Source organism: Echinops telfairi, unplaced genomic scaffold (genome assembly GCF_000313985.2).
Source record: "Echinops telfairi isolate 266 unplaced genomic scaffold, ASM31398v2 ScPeMD7_5868;HRSCAF=6743_1, whole genome shotgun sequence".
In the NCBI taxonomy this organism is placed as follows: Eukaryota; Metazoa; Chordata; class Mammalia; order Afrosoricida; family Tenrecidae; genus Echinops; species Echinops telfairi.
This window is the reverse complement of record NW_022109768.1, coordinates 2,518,413-2,536,811: the sequence shown is the minus strand read 5'-3', so window position 1 is coordinate 2,536,811 and position 18,399 is coordinate 2,518,413. Positions and strand designations below refer to the sequence as shown.

Here is an 18,399-nt window from a genome sequence, read left to right as displayed (position 1 = left end):
AAATGATGTCATGAAAAAGGCTGAAAATAACATTAACATGATGGATTAATTTTTGTAGTTATAATCCTAGAAGACACTGTAAGATGGACTCTAAAATAGAGTATGAAGGTGTTGAGACACCCACACCTCTTCCAGATGGACATCAAGTATGCACTACACATATGTATGCATGCAGGCAGCCAGTAGTTTATAAAGCATGCTAATATTTTTTCTAAATAGTCAGTGATCAATTCACTAAAGAAACAACAGTTTCCCCTTTTATTTGGCCAGGAATCTGTTTGGAAACCAATGTAATGATTACATGGAATTTTGATATCCATTTGGTACTGATTTACACCAGTATTTCTAAGGCTGCCAACAAGAAAGTCCAGAATTTCAGGCATCTAAAATTCCACAATAGACAACTGTCTCGTATTTTATAGCTTATGAAATCCGGGCTTAATATGATTTTCCAGTAATAAGTTCTGTACCCTCTCCAAAGAGCTCAGCCTGTTGTGCAGATCCGAAAAGTAATACAGAATAGATGAGGCAAGTTAATATGAAACTTGAAGGAGAACTCTACAAATTACATTGTTTACTTAGGAAAAAAGCACTCTAGTTGAAAGAGCTGACAAATGATTTATTGTGAACACTTAACCAGCATGTTCACATGTTGTTGTTTTACCCCTAGTCCCACTTCTTTGGTGGTGTTTTGATGTTGGGGACAGTATTAATAAAGTCATCAAATGAACATTCACTAGACATTGGTAAAAAACAGTTTCTAAATACTTCAAGTCTTCTGTTCTTTTGAAAGATCTAGAAAAAAATGCAGACTCATGTCCAAAAAGTAATCAATCGCAGGCAAATAACTTAGGGGACTAAGTTACGTGGATAACTGTTTTTAAACATAAGTAAATGCAGACACGTATGTAAAAGTGACAAAAGTAAGTAAAAGCAACAAAATATATTACAAAGCAAAACTTCCATATATCAATAGAAATAAAATCACAACAGCCTTTCTTTGACATGTTCAAGAAAATCTTTTGAAGGGAGTCAGAGGTAATAAATATTGATTTCATGTATTTTTAATACAAAAGTCATGAATTCTTCTTCCCAGATTTCTTGGGGGGTGGGGGGAAAGTGTGCATCAATGTATATCAGTCTTATAATACTTAATGTTTCACTTGACTTTCCCTAGGATTTCAGGCTTCTTCAAAAGTTTTCATGTGTCATATTACTATCTTTGTTGTTGTTAGGTGCCAGATAATAGACATTTGATTCACAGGGATTATACAAACTTGTTCTGAAGTTCAGAGCCAACAATGATATGTAATGGGAAATATGGAGGCAGAAAGTCTTAGAATAACTCATCTATAAAATGAAAAATTGAATGATATACCAAACATTGAATGAAGTATCAAACATTGAATGTTCCATGGATTCTTAGTAAAGATAAATGGATTATTTTGTATAATTTTGCAGATGAGGCCTACAGAAAAAGGCATAAAGAAATGTTTTCCTATAGCAGAAACCTACTTTAATGAGGAACCCACACCAGATTTCACATTAGGGTTCTAAAACTGTGATTCCAGAATCTGACCATGGTGCCTACACAGGAGGATGACTTCTGGACTATCAACATCACTGTGCTCTCTGCCTTCCTGAACGGAATAAGGCTCATGGATGGACACTTGGGCTCCCAGAGGGAAGCCGACTTCATGATACTTAAGCACTAATATATTTCTAAAACAATAGCTGTACAAAACAGAATTCTTGTAACCATGTTAGTAAACGAGTCCATAATGACAGCTAAAGCTAAGCATGAATATAATCAAATGGAAGAGTCTTTTGACTTCCATTCTTTCGTAACCTTTAGAGTAACAAAATTTATATAAAAATCTTCACTTCAAAATATATTGCTAAATTACTCTATGAAATTTATAATTAGCTAACAACATAATTTTATGTACACAAACCTTTTAACGGACATTGAGTGCATAAATTACTTCTTACTGAAAATAACTGTGTCCAGAACAAACTAAAATGAAACTTTTTCATAAATTAATCTTCATAGCTAATGTCTGTGGATGTATTTTGTCATAAAATTGAGTACTGAAAATACTGTCATGCTACTTGAAAATAAGGCAAAGGAAACGTATTTTGGGTGGCAGTCAACCACATACATATTGCTATTATCAATCATAGTTCTGTATAAAGAACATGTACATCTGGTTTACTTAATCAAGAATGATTTAAAATATTTTCTCCCTATTGGAAGAGTTGGGGAACATCTCATTCTTAAATTTTCATCCGATTTTTCAAAAGACACCACCTTGAAATTCAGATTATGAGTAAATTTCATAAGTATGTGGTACAGGGAAAGTGAAGAAGAAAAGTCTCTCTAAATAGGTCAGAGCCCCAGAATGTGCCCTAACCTTGAAAATGTTATGAACTTACCTGCGAAACCTTTGTTACTCTCTGTTACCCTGGGTCCTATATTTATTCCCTTCTCAATTTTATTGACTTGCTTTAAATACAGAAGTCTCACCAAGTGTGATATGACCCCTGAGCACCATAAGTTATTTCTATTTCTTTTCACATCAACAGCTTGGCAGTCCACTAAGTTCCCTGCCTCTCTTGGAGAATTAATTGTACAGAAAACCAGGTATGACAGAATATACACTACTCGACATAGGCAAGGATTGAATCCTGAGGAAATCATAAAGATTCAAAGAGGAAGTCATTTCTCTTTAAGGACGGAAGAAATTCAAACTATTTAAATGGGGATGACCCAAACCACCACCCACTGTGAAGATTACATCACTTTCTCTGCGATCAGAATCTCCCAAGGTTGAGACACTCGCTGAAGTGATCATCCACTGATGGATGACTGATGGAATGTGGGTGCCTGGGTTCTCAGTCGTTTCATATTTAGATTTCATCTTCTGCTTTCTCGTCCTGGCATGTACCACGTATGTGTGTTCCTAATCATTCTGACTTTGACAACAGCAGAGACATAGCTGGAGTCTGTGTGGTCAATAGGGAAAGAGATGGAGAAAAGCTAGGGGTCATGGCTTCTGGACGAGAACTGAGATGGTCAAGCACAGGAGGGCGCGGGTCCTTCGGAAGCACCTGCCCTGGGGTGATAGTTGGCATTCTAGGTAGCACTGCTTTAACCCCAGGCTGGGCTACTGCTGTTATTAAAGGTGGTGGGAAAACAAAAGATTGATTCTCCTTGGCAACACCAGGAATATGCAAATGTTCATCCTTCAGTTTTGCAATATCATTAAAAACGGAAGCCAGAGATTGAAACTTGGGCTCCCAACCGAGGAGATGATTCCAAGAACCACTGACTCTCACAAAATGATCAGGGGTCATATCAGTGGAAGAAGCTGTGCCTCTTGCCTCATGTTCACCTGGATTCAGTCTGTATTCTTTTCTAGCATCAGCCAGGATGCCCTCTTTTGACACCCTCTTTTGAAATATATAAGGTAACACATCATTTCGAATGTAGGCTATGCCATGACCTTCTCCACCCACTTCCTCCAATGGATGGCTGTTTTCTGCTTTGTCCACAGTGACTGCCAGGTCAGTTTCTCCAGATAAATAAGAAAGCTGGTCTGAGTCCCTGGGGATTCCAGAGTCTGGCCCTCTAGAATCCCGATCATTCAGAACTGAACCAGAGTCCTTCCTGTATGGGTGCTCATTTATCCTCTGGATTTCTTTATCTTCTGCAGTTTCTCCTTCCACAGAACAGTGGGCACTGGAATTTGAGTGACTATACAGATGTCGTATATCCTCCTCCATGATGCTCATTAAACCCAGCCACTCAGGCATGGAGTTCACAGGCATCACCGCATTGTTACCATCCTTCATTGTCTGGAAGGCCTTGAGCATGCTGGTATCCCGGGTCAATCTCAAATTGACGCCTGAGGAAGAGGAGGTTTTCTTTTCCTCATAATTGCTTATTGGATCGTTTTGTTTGTGTCTCAAAAGCAGTATAATAAGAATGAGTACCAGCAGCAGAAACACTAGAAAAGACACCGTAAGGCTAACTGAGAAACTGTTGGCCATTATCGTTGAATGTCTGCCTTCCGGGGGAAAGGACACATTTACAAAAACAGTGCAAGATGCAAATTTTGAGTCCTGTCTGGGGCTGTGAGCGATTATGTTCATTTCAATGATGTCTTCTTTGCTAACTGGATTTTTCATTTGCGGAAGGGCTCTAGTCAAATAGATATTCCCGTTAGTTTTATTTACTGAAAAGAACGGTGAGGAGGTTCCCAGGGAGTAAAGAATGACTCCATCGATACCAGCATCGGCATCTGATGCTTCCACCCTGCCAATCAACTGTCTTATTTTACTCTTGCCTGGAAGACTGAAAAAATATTGATCTTGTGTGAAAACGGGTTCAAATTCATCTATCCCTTCAATATCTACCCACACCATTAAAGAGGCTGTTGAATCACCTTTGTCTTTCGCCTGAACTGTGAGGCAGTATTTATTTTTAAGTTCATAATCGAGGATTTGTTTAGCATAGATATCTCCAGTAAATGGATCAATGAGGAAGAGATCATGATGGTGATCATGTGCTTGTCCATGAGTGCTAAAACAGGGTGACAAAATAGAGTATGTCAATTCTCCATAAGGACCTGTGTCAAAATCTAAAGCATTTATAGTACATAGTGTAGAGGAGACAGGCAGGTTTTCTGGAACAACACAGTTCACTCTTGGGAACATAAACTGAGGTGTGTGATCATTATCATCCAGGACGTTGACAAGCACAGTTGCAAAAGAAAAATGTTTCTTTACTTGATCTGAAGCTTGCACGGTTAAAGTGAATTTTATTGTTTCCTCATAATCCAAAGGTTTAATTAAATAGAGAATCCCAGTTTTTTCTTCTAGCTGAAAGTTCCCCTTCTCATTTCCAGAGATTATGTGGTAGATGATTTCGGCATTTGAACCCAAGTCACAGTCATTTGCTGAGACCACAGAAATGTGACTTCCCAATGGTGTACTCTCCTTGATGTGCACATAATATTCTGGATGGGTGAATTTTGGCGGATTATCATTGACATCAAGTACTTCTATTGATATTATGGCTGTGGAACTCAATGGAGGATAGCCATGGTCAGATGCTAGAATAACAAGCTGATGATTGGGAGTTGCTTCTCTGTCCAAATTGTGAAGCAATACAAGATGACCAACTTGAGTATAAGGATTTTCTGGATGGATAAAACTAGTTTCTAAATGGAAATGTTTCTGCGAATTACCACTGATGATGAAATAATCAGCATGTGTGTTTTCTCGGGTCCAGTCATGGTCAAAGGTTGAAAATGTGACAAGTGTGCCTCCAATTAAAGTATCTTCACTCAAGCTAAGATTGTAATATTCTACTGTAAACTCAGGGGGGTGATTGTTCACATCTTGAATCTCTATCTCTACTAATGCAAGAGCCCTTAGCTCAGGGGTTCCACCATCACTGGCTTCAACAAGAAATCGGATCGGTGATATTTCATTCAAAAGCCGTGCGGGATGGATGGTAAATATTGTACCTGAAAAACAAGAAATATCACTTGTGAAATTAAATTTTCATTATCCATGCAGTCAATAGTCTCATTGCCATTGTGATAGTTACATCATCTCATATCAACTTGAAAGTATAAGAGTAAAGGGGTGGGCTATGATAGTTTTTGTGTGTGCTAACATGACACCCATAGGAATATGTGGGTGGAGTTTAGCCTATCAATCAGGCTGCAGCTTGATTGGAAGGTGACTGAGATACATGTTTATTTCAGGCCAGCATCTTTTTCTTTCTCCCTGGATTGTGGAGGTGGGCCACACTCTTTCTCTCTCTCTCTCTCTGCTTATTGTTCCTGCAGATGAGCCACTTCTAGCCACACTGATGACAGTCAGAGCCCTGTAGGTGCATCCACTGCCATTGTATCTACAAGACATTGCACCCACCAGCCTTCTGCATCATTGCGTGTGGCTGGGTGAGTCTGAAGAGGGATTTACGGAGTAGTATCAGATTTATGGACTTAATTTGGGATGGGCTGGGATGTTTGCTTGATAGATACTTCTTGATACAAAGCTCTCTCTTACACATACATGAGTGTCCCTGGATTTGTTTCTCTAATTCACCCAGTCAAATGCAGCCATGGAGTCAATTACAACTCATAGTAATCCTGTAGGGCAGGGGAGGGCTTTCCCTTTGAGTTTCTGAGTCGTTAAATCTTTATGGGAGTAGACAGCCTCATCTTGCTGTAATGGAGAAGCTGGTGGATTTGAACTTCTGGCTTTGTGGTTAGCAGTTCAGTGTATATCCCACTATACCACCTGGGCTGCTTATTTACTGAATAGCTACTAGTGGGTTTAGTTTAATTAAAATTGCTATCTAAACAAGGATCAATAGATACTCCATAGAAATGTAGTTATTGTACTCATAAATGTGTAACATTTGAAACAGAGATAATATCTATGGTATCTTTCATTTATGCCACAAATTTCTCTTTTGTTTAGTAAGCGGTTTCACTACTAATTTTTAAGAGAATTAAAATATTCTTTAAAAATTATTATTAATTGGGAGTTAATATATATATATCATATCATTTCATAGTACAATCACATCACGTCAATCAGAATTGTACAATTACTACCATAATCCGTTTCCAAATATTATTTTTCTTCATGTTCTCCTTGACATCTTCTCCCCTCTAACAAGCCCCTATCACTGTACCCTCCCCACCTGAAACCCTCATCCTAATTGATATCCCTATAACTTCCTTAATCCTGGGTTTCATATACCGAAATACACACACAAACATATAACACAACTTCACGAGGGTGAATTCCAATTACACAGCACCTCCGAGATACACCCTAATATGAATAAACAAACAAAAAATACAGAAAATGCTGAAAGCTAGATCAGGTCAGCATGTCTCAGAGGGGGATCAACTATCTGAAAAAGTTTTAACTGTTCAAGTCAGATTCAACATATTCTTGTTTAAAATTTTATACTTTGTCCTACTATTCACATGCACTTTTATAGAGATATCCTAGCATGAGAGTATTTATTCTGTAGACGAATCGATACTTACTCTTGTCAATTGGAAGTAGGAAATATTATAAAACGAGGTGGAACCACTCCCCCCAAATCAGAATTGTGATGGGTGGGGTGGGGCTTTTGCAGTACACATTTTTCCTGTTAGACGAGCATCGAGCAACTTGCTTGAGTTAGTGTACCCAGTGGCGTCACCAGGGAAGGTTCTCTCTGGTCACAGCGAATTTTTTTTGGAAAATCAATTTCACTCGAAACCTTGTTTTGTGTAACAGCTGATTTAAAAGAACAGTGTGTGGCTGTGGAATTGTGTTTTGTAGTCGGGAAATGCTTCAGAAACTGTTGTGATGTGGAACACAGCTTACAAGGACAGAGCGATGGGAAAAACTCAAGTGTATGGGTGGTTTTCTTATTTCAGAAAAGATGAATTGGTCCTGTTCTTTTCATCTCCAAATTATTTATCCCACCTATCTTATCTAGATAGACATGCAGATATATTAAGTGCAAAAACCAGGAAGAGCAAAATAAAATAACAAAGGAAGTCAAAACCAACAAAACAATAACAACAATAGCGAAAAGCAAACAAAATAACAATAACAAAAAGAAAGCCACTGACAAAAATGGGAAAGCCTATAAATAGTTCAAGGTCTGTTTGTTGTCCGAGTGTTTTCCAGTTGAGTCTGATGGGGTGCCATCCTCTGTCTCCCAAGTCTATTTTTTATATTTCCTCGGGGTTTCATCAGTCTGCTCCCCCTGCTGCTCCACTGCATGCCCTCAGTGCCTCGCCCAAGCATGATGGGGCCAGACCATGCACTATTCCTGCACAGTATCTCCAGTGCTGTCCCCTACAGTGTCATGGTTCAGTGAGGGATGCCATGTCCTGTAGTGGGGCTGGCCCTACGGTCTCCCTATGCGTTGTCAGGAACATCGTCCTTGGGGGGTACAGGAGAAAGGGAGGTGGGAGAATGGAAGGAGGGGACCAACCCAGGGGCAAGGGAACAACAAGTGAACTAAAATCAATGGAAGGAAGGTCGTAGGATGCCTCGTGGGGCCCAATCAAGGGCAATGTAGCAGTGAGGAATTACTAAACCCGAATGAAGGCCAAACATGATGGTGGTACAAGAGGAAAGTGAAAAAGGAAACATGAAATAACCAGAAGGCAAAGGACATTTATAGAGGCCTAAATACAGGCTTGTACATATGTAATCATATATATAATGAGAGGGGAATAGAACTATGTACTCATATCTATATGTTAAGAATTAAGGTTGCAGAGGGACATTTGGCCTCGACTAAAGTACCCCCGTAACACAAGAACACTTTGTTCTAACAATTCAGCATTCTGTGATGCTCACCTTCCCAACACGATCGCTGAAGATGAAATGGGTGTATAAGCAAATGTGGTGAAGAAAGCTGATGGTGCCCAGCTATCCAAAGATATAGTGTCTGGGGTCTTAAAGACTTGAGGATAAACAAGAGGCCATCTATCTGAGAAGCAACAAAGCCCACATGGAAGAAGCACACCAGCCTGTGTGATCATGAGGTGTTGATGGGATCAGGTATCAGGCATCTAAGACCCAGAATAAAACCATGCCCAAGGTGAAGGGGGTGTTGGTGTATGGAGTGGAGACCCAATGCCCATCTGTAGACAATTGGACATCCCCTCACAGAGGGGTCACAAGGAAGAGATGAGCTAGTCAGGGTGCAGTATAGTACCTATTAAACACAGAGCTTTCCTCTAGTTCTTTGGTGCTTTCTTCCCCCCACTATCATGACCTCATTTCTTCCTTACAAATCGCATTGGACCAGAACATGCTCACTGCTACAGATAAGAGCCCACAACACAGGGAATCCAGAATAGAAGCCCCTCAGGGTCAATAAGGAGACTAGAGATACCAGGAGGTTTAGGGGAGGGTGGGGGGAGAAAGGAGGAAATCAATCAAAAGGATCAAACTAGAACACCCTCCCAGGGGGATGAATAACAGAAAAGTGGGTGAGGGGCAACGGAGGATGATGTAAGATATGGAAAAAACAATCTATAATTTATCAGGGGATTGTAAGGGAGCATGGGCCAAGGAGGGATGGGGAAGAAATAGGGAGCTCAAATCAGGGGCTCAAGTGGGAAAAGAATGCTTTGAAAATGATGATGGTGGCATATGTGCAAATGTGCTTGACACACTGGAGGAATGCATGGATTGTGATAAGAAATGTAAGAGGCCCCAATAAAAGTTTTTTTTTTTTAAAGGTGAATTGTCAATTGATGATAAACCTTGTTCTGGATACCTGTCAACTTCCCTAACGGACAAAAATATCAACTTGTAGTGCATTTAGAGTTTGTCCCACCAGGTCAGACTGTTAATCAAACTTTCTATTTAGAGGTTCTGAAAAGATAACAAAAAAGGCCTGGTTTGTGGCAGACAGGGGACTGGTTTTGCCAACATAACAATGCACCTGCTTACACAGCCATCTCAGCGTGCCAGTGTTTGGCAAAAAACACCATGCCTCTCTTGCCCCACACACCTTACTGTCAGTGTTTCATGTTCAATCTATTTGTAATATTGTACTTTAATTGGCATTGTTTCATTACTATTTTAAAACTTAGGATCTAATTTTGTGTACCTCTTTTATGGTTTTTATTTAAGTATTAACTGTATGAAATAAGCAACTACATGTCGGTGTATCTACATATATTTAACTTAAAACAGTCATTAGGGTGGTAAACATTGTAAAATTATTTGAATCTCGCCAAAATGAACCCTTAAACTTCATTTTTATTCTAGGTGAGGCCTGGGATAATTACTTGAAATCTGTTCAGCTAGACAAACGGACAGGGTGGTTAATATATTGGGGTCTCTGAATGTATAAGCATGTAATTAGCTCCTTTTGGTTTCTAGCCATCGCTGAAATGTTGTGGAGAAGATAAATAAGTCAGAGCGCTGCTAGTTCAACATTTGCTGTACAGAGGATAAAGAAGATGGTGTCTGTACTTCCAAACTGTAGAGGTGGGAGGGTATTTTTCAGAGCATCTGGGAAAGGTTTATTTTCATTCTCTCTCTGTGAGCACTAAAGTCACTATAAATAACTCACCATTCACGGGGTCAATTGAGAGTCCCTCAGAAGCAGAAAGGATTCTGTAAGAAAGGTTAGTGCTGCTGTCCAAGTCAGTGGCTGTCACGGTCAGCACTGGGTACCCCACAGGTACCGACTCAGGAACTGTGACCTTGGGGTTGAGGGCGAGAAGAACATTTTGCTTAAAGACTAAAGATATTTTCATAACTATGGAGAGAATATGAAATTTTAGTCATTTTGATTGTAGGAAATATCCCCAGAATCTGACTTTATGAGGCATATTAATTTGCAGGGTTGACATATTTAAAAGATTGCGTTCGTAGTTCTGGGGTTTGGAAGAACAAAACAAAAATTTAATTTCATTCCATTTTAATTCTCATTTGGAAAAACTTCTAATGCATTTCTATGCAGTAGAAAAGAGTTAATATTCACTGCTAGAATGTTTCAAACAAGTCTTCATAGCGTATCATTACTTAAGACAGTTCTCCGCCTATGTTTACAGTTAAATCTTCCATTTGTTTTATTCAAGAATCCTGGGGCCCATTTCCATGTGCTTGTTGTTAGTTGCCATCTAGTAGCTCAGTTGAAACTTGCCATTGTTCCTACTTTTAGAAACATACACTATGCTTTAAAAACTCAAATTAACCACTCTACAGTTTATCCATAGCCTGTCTCTGCAAGATGCTGATCAACCTATTTCAAAATTTGCCTAGAAAAGAATGTCCCTGATTTGTAGGCAATCCTCACTTTATTATGTATCGATGGCTTTACAAATGCCTGGCAAGATCTAATTGTTACTAACAATTGGACTGTCTAATAACTAAAAATTAATAATATAACACTTAATGAACTTAAATCAATTAAATGCAGGCATACCTCATTTTATGGTACTTTGCTTTATTGCGCTTAGAAGGTTTTAAGGTTTTCACAATTGATTGTACACCAAGCTAGTCTATTGGTACCATTGTTCCCAACAACACGCGTCTCTGTGTCACATTTTGTTAATGAGAACAATACTTTATTTGTTCATAATTGTATTGCACATGTAATAGACTACAATAACGTGTAAGCATAACTTTTGTAAACACTGGAGAACTAAAGAAATTCATATGACTCATTTTATCACGACACTCATTTTATTGTGGTGGTCTGGAACTAAAACCACAATCTTTTGGAGGCATGTTTGCATTCAATTCCATACGTATTTAAATTATCATATAGTTTCCATGACAACAAACATAAAACCCACAGCATTAACTTATCCACGGCCTTCAAATTAATTCCAACTCACAGCAACCCGACAGGGCAGAGGGAAACTATCCCTTTGGATTTCTGAGAGTTTTAATTCTTTATAGACACACAGCCTGTATCTTTCTCCCAAAGAGCAATTACGGGGTTCAATCTATTGACCTTGTAGTTAGCAGTTCAATGTGTAAATGCGCTATGCCACCAACGCTCCTGCAGCATTGAATTCAGCACTAAAAATAGTGAATCTACTTTATCTGTTTTTTTCTTCCAACATTGGAAATCCTATATTGTTCTTTCTGGTTTGCGCTTTGGTTCAGTATCCCTATAAGCCCTTTACCTGATAGAAATCTTGGGAAAACACTGGTGGGTTATCATTAACATCCAACACGCGGACCGTGAGAATTCCTTCTGTGCTGTGCACCGAATCCGAAACTTGAATGAGCAGTTTATATTCAATCGTGTCTTCAAAATCCAATGTTTCCACCAGCCTCACTATTCCAGTATTTTGATCAATAGCAAACTTGGTTCCAGGATGGCTCTCTTCGGGGAAACTGAAGAGGAAAGCTGGATCCAAATCCACATCATGAACTGACACCCGAGTCACAAGTACACCAGGCAAAGAATCTGAAATAATCACGACCCATGTCAGCCTCCATTAAAGGACATCCTTTGAAATGTGTTCCTTTAATAGTTCAATTCAAGCCTTTTCATTTTAAGTTCAACGTGGCTTGCTGTTTCTTGGCATGATCTCTGATGCATAGTTTGTTATGAACTGAACAAAAACTCTGAAGAAGTTATGAGAAAATAAAAACACCCCAAAATGTACTACTGGGTGTAAAATTGAGAGGTTAAGTATATTTGATTTTTATATTACAATTTTTCATCATCTTCTTACAACTTAATTAATGCTAGGACCAAGAACCATTGTAAACCACTTATTTACACGATATAGTTTATGCATCAGAATGATCTGTTTATGCAGGAAATGGATGGGAGGAAAGTTATTGCTTAAAAATTTAATACACATTTGAGCAATAGGCAAGATTTAAATGAAAATATTTGGATGATGAAGTTAAAGATACTTATTTCCTTATAATCATTTTTTATGATTTATTTCTTTTGGAATATCACATACATAGATAGCTTCCTTCATTTCAAATCCAAAATTGAAAATGATCAAGATTTTCAAAAAACAAATTGCTGATGAGAGCAAATCTATAAATGTTATTCACCAAAGAGTCACAAACTATCTCATGATAAGCTCAATATTTCATGTACCATATGTGTTCCCCAGCCTAACCTGCCCATGTAAGGGACTTCAGCATTAAGCTGATAGATCTGATGCAGGTGGAAAGAACACGGAGAGACTCACAATGTAGTTGAAACTCATAAATTTCAGATTTTAAACTCCATCATTCTTGATGTATATGAACCATGCCTTCCCCCATTTAGCATGTTATGATTTATATGGTTTGTTCTTGTGATAGATTAAGTACATAGCTGCATTTAAACAATAAAACATGTCTTTAAAATAGTATTTTCAATAAAGATAAATGGAAATATGTCAAACAGGTGAAAGGCAAGGTAGAAGAATTTTTTATTGGTAGACTACAATATTTGCATGGATTGACACAGTGGCACAACAATGGGCTCAAACATAACTGCAGTTGTGAGAATGGTGCAGTCCAGCAGCGTTTTATTCTGCTGTACATAGGATCTCTATGAGTTGGAACCAGCTCAATGGCTCCTAACAATCACAACCTATGTAGAGATTCCTATGTGTGGAGGTATCTGAAATGCATGCTTCTATGAGCAGTCATAATTTATAATTTGTGTGGAAAGTGAATGTAACAAAATATCAGGAACATTTTGGGTATTAAGAGTATAAGAAGGAGAAGATGCAAGAGAAGAGCCACCATTATCAACCTCCATGAGCTGGATTCCGTTTTACCAGCACACCCATTGACCACTGACAACTTCAGGTCATCCACTACAGTCATCCTACCCAGTGTTTCATAAAGTGGGCAACACTGCCCCCTTTGGCGGGGGCACATGCACTGGAATCTGGAATGAAGGGGAGACTACAAAGTTAGTTATCTACACTTTATCCTGGATTATGGACATACAAAATATTTTAATTGCCAGGGAGGTAATGAGTAATGTATGTGTGTTTGTGTGTTTTACCCCTGAAAAGGGGATATATATGGGGACCTACCAAACTTTCAAACTAAAGTCACTGCCGTGGAGTCCACACCGACTCCCAGGGTTCCAAGACTGTTTAAGGGAGTAGAAAGCCCATCTCTCTCCCTCAGAGCTGCTGCTGTTTTCAAACTGTTGACCATGAGAATCGTGGTCCAACCCGTAACCACGCCACCAAAAACCCATTTTATTTTCGTTGATTCCAATTTACAGAGACCCTGCAGGGCAGAACAAAGCTGTTCCGTAAGGTCTCTGAGACAGTCTGTCTGTCTTTATAAGAGCAAACAGATTCATCTCATTCCCATCGAGCTGTTGGTGGGTTTGAACCGCCAACCTTTCATTTCAAACACTTAATCAGCTATGCCACCAGAACTCTCTGAATCATCATATAGACTCAATCAATACAGATTAACTAAAGTATCACTTAAACTTTATATTTTCAACCTTTACAATTGACGTGATAAAACTCTCTTCTAATATTGATTTCTAGGGGAAACAGCACTGGATGCAACCAAATTTCAACTCATTTTCGCCATTACTAGACTGCAAAAAATGACAATGTTATGAGACAAACAAAATTATTGCATACCAGAAGAGCCTCATAAGTGTTCAGTCAACAAATATGGTTCTTTGTGGTGTACTTCTATAAGCTATTTGCAAATGCTTCAATGCTTAATGAAAAAAGTGAACAAAAATGGCAGCTGTGTAGAAGACTGGGCAAAACATGAGAAAAAGACCCAATGATGCAAAGGCAAATTCCAGCTTTGATACTTAACTTCATCGACATTTGATATTTTACTTCTGATCTTTCATTTCCTATTTTTTAAATGAAGATAAAACTTACTTGTCTTGCATGATTTTTGAGGATTAGTATTCTTATACAATATAGGGTTTGGCTGAAATACAAATGGCAGATGTTATGAAAGTTCATCAAAACCACCTTTCTTCTTTACCAAACTTACTTTCTGCCACTTCCACGGCTTTGAAGGGGAGAAAAAGTGGGGCATTGTCGTTTATATCAGTCACTTGTATCTTCACCATACTTGTAGCAGAAAGCTGGGGCACCCCTGTATCTGTGGCTTGCACAATGAAGCTGGTTTTGGAAAAGAACCAAAATATGTTTGTTATCCATCGCTCAGGAAGAAAAGAAAACAACATAAATGCCAACTATACAATTGAAAATCTAAAACTGAGCTAGCTGACCTGCTATCTTTATTTCTGCCCTGAGATTAGAACATATCATGCTTTCAATTGGTAAGAAACAAGTACTCTAGGTTGGGAGGGCAGGGTACAGTAAATGCCTAATACTCCAGTAAAAATCATTAAGACCCGAGGTTAGGATCAGTCACAAAACTTTGTTGTTCAAGTTTCACTGGGACATGCCTGGATTTAGCATTGGAAGTCCCACATCTCACTTTGCTTAGGCTGTCCTGGTTTAAAAAAAAAAAAAAAAGAAGTCCTATTTCCCAAGGAATCCCTCTTGTTCCAAATAAAACAGAATAGTTGTCCAACAGCAAGGCTATTCATATCTCTGGAATATGGTCAGAGGGGTCTCATCGGAGGCTTAATTATGTGTCTTTGTTTCTTTGCCTTTAATAAAGTTGAGTTCTTCTTTCAAAGATGTGGGCAAGTTTACAGATTTGAAAGCCCTATGGGTCATGGGTCACCGTGAGTTGGAATTGACTTGACAGCAACTAATAACAACATGCATGTATTTGGTGATCGTCTCCAATAGTGCTAAAAGTACTATTAGGATAATAACAATATGCATGTGTTTGGTGATCGTCTCCAATAGTGCTAAGAGTACTATTAGGAGATGAAGCAAATGAGGCATTTTATTTCAATTTAAATCTATTAATACAATGTTTATATTGTTTTGTTTCCTCGCTGAAGTTTAAAGAAGCTCTCTAATGATGAATAGCCATGCATTTTTTGATGTTTAATTTCCTACAAATGTGGTGTCTGTGATACCTATTATAGAAAAATGTATTAGTTACTTACTCTTTAGGATATTTAAAAATGGAAATGGATCTGTTGACTTATGTTTTAAATAATTTTATGAGCTTTATATTAAACTATAGTTATAATAATGTGTAAATTCTTCAAAAACAAAATAATTTGAGACAAGTTTATTCACTGAAGACTCCTTGAAAAATGGATACTTTTAGCAGATCCTAATCCAAATAATTCTTATCACAAATATATTGTTAAGCCTCTTTGTTTTATGCAATTCACATTCACATTCCATTTCTATAAAACCATGATTGCTTGGTTTTGATCTGTAACTAGTCCTTGAATCCATTTTGCTGACTCCTAGTTACCTAACTAGCCCTCAAGTTGTGATAATCCCCGTTCTCATTTTACATATTCTCTCTAGGAATTGCATTTTCCACATTTTTTTCTGAATACGTGCCAAATCTAATTATTGAGTGCGGACTCCGTGGCTGAGTTCCAATCATTATTTTTCATTGCTTAATGGGTATCTTCACATTTCCTTTCATACTGCTTTTTCAAACTCAAAATGTCAGGTCAAATACTACAATTCTAACCTATTCATTCCTCTTCCTGCCTTTCCTAACAAGAAATTTCACAGCCATTTTCTACTTCCTCGTCAATCAATTCAACTGGTCACCAACTTCCTTATAAACTCCATATCTGAATCAACTTTGAAATATGTCTCCTCCTCCCGCTTCATTGACTCATTCATAGTCCAGACTGTTGACAACTGTTGTGTAGCTTTACTGGTTGGTCTGAGGTTAGTTCTCTGACAATTCATCCATAACTAGATGTCATTTAAAAATAAAGAGGTGAACACAATAGACAACTGTTTATATATTTATATAGCCTACAGATTACAACAATTTCTGTTATATATGGAATATATGGACTTTTAAAAACTTGTCCCATTTTCTTTTTTGTTAATTGAGATTTAATCCATATACCATATCGTTCCATAGTTCAGTCATGTCAGGCAGAACTGTACAGTTGCAATCACAATCAGTTTGTCAAACTTTCTTTTTCTACATGGACTCCTTGGTATTGTCTCCCTTTTACAACCTACCACCATCAGTGTACCTCTCCTCCCGTAACCCTTATTCGACTTGCTATCTCTATAGGTTCATCAATCCTGGATTTCATATATGGAAAAATATATAACACAACTTCAAGAGGGTGAACCCCTGTGGCATAACGCCTGTGAGAGACACCCTAATATGAACAAACAAAAAACAAACAGAACAATACAAACCAAATATACAGAACATTCTGGGAACCAGATCAGGTCCAGCATGCATCCTAGGGAGGATCTGCTGACTAAGTTTTAACTGTTCAAATCAGATTTATGCCGTTGATCTTCTAGACTCAATGCTAGTGCACTCTGTTTAGTTACCACTTCCCTGCTATCCCTCAATTGTGGATAGAGGTTGCTCACTGGAGGCTTATTTCCTCCATAGTTCCACAAATGAATCTTGGGCTCCCACTGTCATCCACAGCCTTCTGCAAGCCGGATGCTCACACTGTAGGCTCTGATACTAATCCCTCCTTTGACTCAGATGATATGATTTAGAATCCTTTTGTGACTGATGATGGTGTGCATCTTCCACTTGTACCTAGTTGACATCTCACTTAGATGGCTGCTTGTTTGGAGACAGGCTTAGAAGACCCCAGATGCTATTTTATCTAATAGCCGGGCACCATGTAGTTTCTTCACCACATTTTGCTATAGCACCCATATCTTCTGTATTCCTTTCCTGAGGGGGAGTATCGAGCAAGGTCATCATGGAAGAAATAATTATTCTTAAATTGGAGCTAGTTTTAGCGTAAGCCCCAAATCCATTCCTGGGATCTGCGTTTTTTGTTGGTGGTGTTGTTATTTTTCTTTTATTATTGGCGTTAATACAAATGCCATATCATTCCACAGGTAAATCACATCAAGCAGATTTGTTCCCTTGCTTCCATAATCAGTTTCCAAACATACCTTTTCTCCCTGGACTCCTTGATATTGTCTCCATTGTACCCCCATCCCCAGCCAAAACCCTTGTTCTACTTACTAAACCTGTAGGTTCATCGATCCTGGGTCTCATTTTCTGAAAAAAAAGAAAAACCTATACCACAACTTTAAGAGGCTACCTCCCAATGACCTAGCACCTCTGTGACAACAAAACCTATTCTTTCTAAATTAACTTTCTTTTATTCCCATAAACTCAATTGGTTCTAAGACCACTGTCCTGGCTGTTGCTTGCAAACATATTAAACATTTCATATACACATGGTTCTCATGCCTTTGCCTGGAAGTCCATTGCTTTCCTTTTAGGAAAGGAAAAGACTAGGCAGTCAAATCCTCTTTGCTTATAAGCTATGAATTGATACTTTATGTATGCAATTGCTTTTTAGTTACTCCTCCTATTGTCATAATTATCATGAAATGAATAAGCATTTTTAAGCACTTAAATTGGATCTTTACTGTGTATGATCCTTTGGTCACTTTTATTTAGAGTCTTTAGCTAGTAGAGCTTACATGAATATTAAATATCAACTTAAACAATGGTAAGTTGCTCCATATCAGCTACAAATAAAGTAGCAGAAACAGTGATTTAAATGCTGTTCTTGCATGCTCATGCTTATATGTGTATAAATTCCCAATTGCCAAGATGGGGCTTACTGCTTGTGCTAGACTTTGTGGCAACTTGGGTGGGTCAGGGTTCTCAGTAGTTTGGTAGTAATCTCCCATGATGTGATATAACAATGTCATCAATTCCATAGTGGGATCTACTATAACTTAGTCAGCCCTGAGCAGATACTATAACTTAGTCAGCTCTGAGCAGATAGTGGCATATAGCCCT

General features: G+C 38.3%; 1 protein-coding gene across 1 annotated transcript in view; it reads right to left on the bottom strand.

Annotated features, from left to right (window-relative positions):
- Positions 1 to 598: 598 nt before the first annotated feature.
- Positions 599 to 18,399, bottom strand: part of DCHS2 (dachsous cadherin-related 2) — a 119,738-nt gene continuing 101,937 nt past the window's right edge. The window contains 4 exon segments of the mRNA XM_045295799.1: positions 599 to 5,534; positions 10,130 to 10,262; positions 11,697 to 11,983; positions 14,521 to 14,651. Coding sequence (XP_045151734.1) covers positions 2,911 to 5,534; positions 10,130 to 10,262; positions 11,697 to 11,983; positions 14,521 to 14,651 — 3,175 coding nt within the window. The 3' untranslated portion in view covers positions 599 to 2,910.